Source organism: Triticum dicoccoides, chromosome 6A (genome assembly GCF_002162155.2).
Source record: "Triticum dicoccoides isolate Atlit2015 ecotype Zavitan chromosome 6A, WEW_v2.0, whole genome shotgun sequence".
NCBI classification, from domain to species: Eukaryota; Viridiplantae; Streptophyta; class Magnoliopsida; order Poales; family Poaceae; genus Triticum; species Triticum dicoccoides.
In genome coordinates, this window is record NC_041390.1 from 8,262,143 (window position 1) to 8,266,884 (window position 4,742).

General features: G+C 44.5%; 1 protein-coding gene across 5 annotated transcripts; it reads left to right on the forward strand.

Moving 5' to 3' along the window:
• The first annotated feature begins 1,037 nt into the window (after positions 1-1,037).
• On the forward strand, positions 1,038-4,474 carry LOC119319260. Of its 5 annotated transcripts, none has more exons than XR_005154404.1 (3): positions 1,038-2,223; positions 2,311-2,389; positions 4,076-4,474. XR_005154404.1 is itself a non-coding variant. In XM_037593748.1 (2 exons), the coding sequence occupies exons 1-2, from the start codon at positions 1,148-1,150 to the stop codon at positions 2,318-2,320; spliced, it is 1,098 nt and encodes a 365-aa protein (XP_037449645.1). In that variant the 5' UTR covers positions 1,039-1,147; the 3' UTR covers positions 2,321-2,744. The 5 variants fall into 5 exon arrangements, 1 of the variants encoding a protein (XP_037449645.1); XR_005154405.1 differs by having other exon boundaries at positions 2,311-2,381; XR_005154402.1 differs by having other exon boundaries at positions 1,039-2,389.
• The last annotated feature ends 268 nt before the right edge of the window (positions 4,475-4,742 follow it).

Sequence of the window (4,742 nt, forward strand, 5' to 3'; positions counted from 1 at the left end):
TCCACATGCAAACCATACATGGGAGGATAACAAGCAATAATACACATAGAAGTAGCACACAAGAATAATTTAAATGTGATGGGCATCATTTGGTCACATGAAGGGCCAAGATTGTCTTAAGCTTCTTAAGAAACATTTCCATAAATACCCCTAGAATTTATTGGTTATTATGTTGGCACAAATGCACAACGAATTATACTATTTGTGTTCATCGATGAAAAAATAAAAAATAGTAAATAAAGCATATTGTTTGAATTGCATGGTTCCAAAGTTAAACTTATTCGACATTGGTTCTTACCGCCATCGTGCGTGGCCAAGAAATAATCCAACTAGATATGAATCATTCAAAAGATTGACAAATTGCGGCCATGAATTAAAAACCCTAGCCATACAATTTAGAGAAAAAGAATTAGATAAAATTAAACAATCATAATACCCTCAAATGTGGATCCTGGTTGTACAGTTTAGAGAACGAGAATTACACAATTAAGATACATACATGACCTAACTCAGATACATACATACATACATACATACACAATTAACATACATACATCGATCTGCCAACTCCAGTAGCGACCGAGGGCAGGGACGGGCGCTTGGTGTCTGTCTCTAACTGAGCAGGCGACAGCGGAGAGGAGGCAGAGGCGGCGAGCAGCCGAACAGAACACGTACTACATAGAGGGCAACGCACATGAAGGGCTTGATCCAATTGACCCAAAGCAGACAGAAGAGAAGGAAGCCCACACGCCCCTAGATGAGCGGGCATCACAAGGAGAACAACAAGTTTATAGCATAATGGACCGGTACAACTTTGTAATAAATCATCAACAATTAATATAGATGAGTGAGTACCCTAATTGAGTATTTTTTTTCTTTGTACTGTAAAATTTGCTAAAAAATTCATTTTAGTTTGAGATCAAATGTGCTCCAAATGAGTTGAACAAAAATATTGCACAAACATAACGAGAGAAAAACCTTGTAAACGGGCCCACTCCAGAGAGCAGCACCCAGATGAGAGTGAGACCGACGCGTGGGGCCCACTCCAGAGCACCCACGGAAATCTTCTCCACGGCCTCCTCCTCATTCCCGCACCAACGCGTTCCCCTTTACCTCGCCGCCGGCGCCACCGCGCCGTCGCGCCGCCATGCTCCGCCTCCGCCTCCGATGCCGCGCCCTGTCCCAGCTCCTCCCGCCCCCATCCTCGTCTCCCATCTCCCAGCTCCTCGGCTACCACAGCCGCCTCCTCTCCGCGGCCGCGCCCGTCGTCTCCCCGAACCCTAGCTTCGCCGTCGAGGATTACCTCGTCTCCACCTGCGGCCTGACCCGAGCCCAGGCACTCAAGGCCTCCCCCAAGCTCGCCCACCTCAGGTCCCCCGCCAACCCCGACGCCGTGCTCGCCTTCCTCGCCGGCCGCGGCCTCTCCGGCGCCGACGTCGCCGCCCTCGTCGCCAAGGACCCCAAGTTCCTCTGCACCAAGGTCGACAAGGGCCTGTCCCCCATCGTCGCGGGCCTCTCCGGCGTCGGCCTGTCAGATCCCGAGATGGCGCGGCTCCTCTCGCTCGCCCCAGACAGATTCCGCTGTAGATCCATCGTCCCCAATATACACTACTGCCTGTGCATCTTCGTGTCCTACGAGAATCTCCTCTCTGCTGTCAAGCGCAATTTCTACATTCTCACGTCCAACCTTGAGAGAGTGATCAAGCCCAATGTCGCGGCCCTGCGAGAGTTTGGGCTTGGTCCTTGTGCTATTGCCAAGCTGTGCCTCGCTCAGCCATGGCTGCTCACCTGCAACGTAGAGTGTGTCCGGGCGACGGCGGTGTGCGTCCAAGGTCTGGGTATACCCCGAGGATCTGGGATGTTTAGGCATGCACTCAGTGCTGTTGCATTCGTCAGCGAGGAGAAAATCGCCGCCAAAGTGGAGCACCTGAAGAAAACATTCAGGTGGTCGGATGCTGAGGTGGGCATTGCTATTTCTAAGGCTCCAAATGTGCTGAATAAGACTAAGGAGTTTCTGCAGAGAAGGTCAGAGTTCCTCATCTCTGATTTGGGGTTGGAACCCGCATACATTGCTCATCGCCCCGTAATGCTCTCGTACAGCTTGGAGGGCCGGCTAAGGCCCCGGAGCTACGTTGTGAAGTTTCTTAAGGCAAATGGATTGCTAGATCCCGACCGGGACTTGTATTCCGTGCTTGTAGTGACTGAGAAGGTATTCATGGAGAGGTACATATGCCCTCACAAGGAAGCTGCACCATGCCTCGCTCCAGACTATGCTGATGCTTGCAAAGGGCTAATGCCGACTAATTTCAGATTTACATGAAGCAAGGATTGGTTATGGAAATCGCTAACTGTGTATGGCATGACAGTTTTCACCATTCATAGTAAGCTGGTAATTCACATTAGTATTTTTTCCCCTAAATAGAGATTGATTTTCTGCTGTAGTATGTCTTCCATATGCTGGTTTGGTCGCTGCTAATGCCTGATGAAATTGATAGTTTAATTCATGAACCCTGTGGTGTTGATGTAATGATGTTCTAGTTAAGTAGACATGAAAGCATCGCCTGCAATCTCTAGAAATGAGAGTCCATGAATATATTTGTGTTTCTGACTTCCATTTCTAGGATAATGGAAATTGAATATGTGGGTAGACCAATTTCCTTGTGAAACCAGAACCCAGAGAATCAGAAAGGATGAGAACTGTATTGCATCGTTTTCCAGTAAATATATCATATGAGTTGCTTTCATCCAAATTTTTATTTCCATTTTCATTTCTGTCTTTTTTTACATCATTTACAGTTCATTTTTATATCCAGGTTATGTTTAGAAAAATCAGTTTTGCTAAAGCACATCTAGATGTGCTATAAGTATTGCACATCTAAGTCCTATGTCATTGATCTTACGTTGAGATTCGTGTGGATATTTTCTTTTTCTTTTTTCTTTTCCTCTTTATGCTTGATTCACTCACTTAGATGTGCAATAACTAGAGCACATCTAGATGTGCCCTAGACACACCCTTAGAAAATATATGTTTCTATTGGGTGTCTTATTATGCCTTTTGGTTTCTTTCCCATTCTTCTTCTAAGATTTAACATCTTTGTTCCTAAATCCTGTACCTGATTTTACTTCCACTGAGAAAATTTCAAACTTGAAAAGGTAATAATCTATTTGGGACTAAACCATGATCAACAATGACTTAGTCTCGTCATTTACGTCTGTCATAGTTTGTCAGAACTAGAGGGTCTGCTCAGGCCCTGATACTATGCTGTAATGTTTCTCAAGGAAATGGATTGCTCAAGCGCAACCTGAGCTACAATACCGTTTTCATGGTGGCTGAGAAGGTTTTCATTGAAAATTTTCATATTGCCCTCACAAGGAAGCTGCCCCGCACCTTGCTAAAGAATATAGGGGAAGTGCCATCTACTTTCAGATTTTTTTTCTTGGAATACTTTTTTCTAGGAACTGACAGCATTTATGTTGGCGCTAGCTGTTTATGTTATGAAAAATACTTGGCTGTTCCCCGGATACTTAGAATTTTGGCTACCTTTGGAAAACTTTATATTACTTTGCAATATTAAATGAACTTTAAATGCATTATATATCTTGAGGACTACTAGGACTGAAGCTGTAGCCGTTGGGTGCATTTTATGCGAATATCCACACATACAGGTTAAAGTTGGACTCTTGGAGTTAACGAGTTGCCATTGCGGTTGACACACTTGAGTTATTTTCCTCTTGTTTTTTTTTACTTGTGTCATTCCTGTCTGCACAGAGACCCATGTTATGGTTGAGTAGATAAGCTGGTTGCTCTTCATCTGGTAGCACAAGGAAAAAGAGACCTGGGAAGCACAGGGGGGTGATAATGGTCCATGTAGCATTACTACTGGGTTCAATCCCGTTACACGCATGGTACATCACATCGGTTGAATTCTTGAGAGATTGATCCTTGCCTCCTTTGTACATACGGTCTATACATAGCTTTGCCTTAAAGGGCTCATCAACAAAGAGGAAGATGTCCGGCATACTTGTTTGATTATACTCGGTTGTGGTGATTTCCTGATTCCGATCATTCTTTCAGGTAGCAGGAGCCTTGATTTAAAAGCTTGGCTACCAGAGAAGACATATTGTGTGTGCTCAGTGCTAACCAGAGAAGACATAGCATGCATGCACATAGGCTGTACTTGTTGAGCAGCCGCCGAGCAGGGGATGTTTACCTGGAGATATTGGCTTAGCCTAATCCATCCAAACTCAGTCTTCAATTTACTGAATTTAAATTAGATGTTGCTTTCTTTCTACCGGGAGAAGATGTCGGATGCAGACGCGAACCCGCCTGAATGAGACAGAGGATCGACCTCGCTTCGGGGCGCACACACTGCAAGCACATGCTGCAGTCAGATTCCAATGTCCAAAGTTTTCGGCTTGCTTACACAGTTTCTTTTGCTTGGGCCCAGAATAAGGGAAAATCTTGTTTTTGCCACTCTAGATTTCGCCAATTTTCCTTATGCCACTCTAGATTTTGACATTTCACTTTTGCCATTCTTAGTTTTTGACAATCATCACAATTGCCATTCTGTGGCAAAAGCAAAATAATTTTATTTCATTTTTGCCACTCTTAGCTTTTGACAATTATCACAATTGCCACTCTGAAAATTTTGCTTTTGCCACGGGAATGGCAATTGTGATAATTGTCAAAAACTAAGAATGGCAAAAGTGATGTCAAAATCTAGAGTGGCATAAGGAAAATT

Excerpts from the sequence above, each read along its gene's own strand:
- LOC119319260 (XM_037593748.1), top strand. The coding sequence starts at position 1,148 with ATGCTCCGCCTCCGCCTCCGATGCCGCGCCCTGTCCCAGCTCCTCCCG. Across the intron at positions 2,026-2,100 it reads AAGGAGTTTCTGCAGAGAAG|CTTGGAGGGCCGGCTAAGGC; the intron begins GTCAGAGTTCCT and ends GCTCTCGTACAG.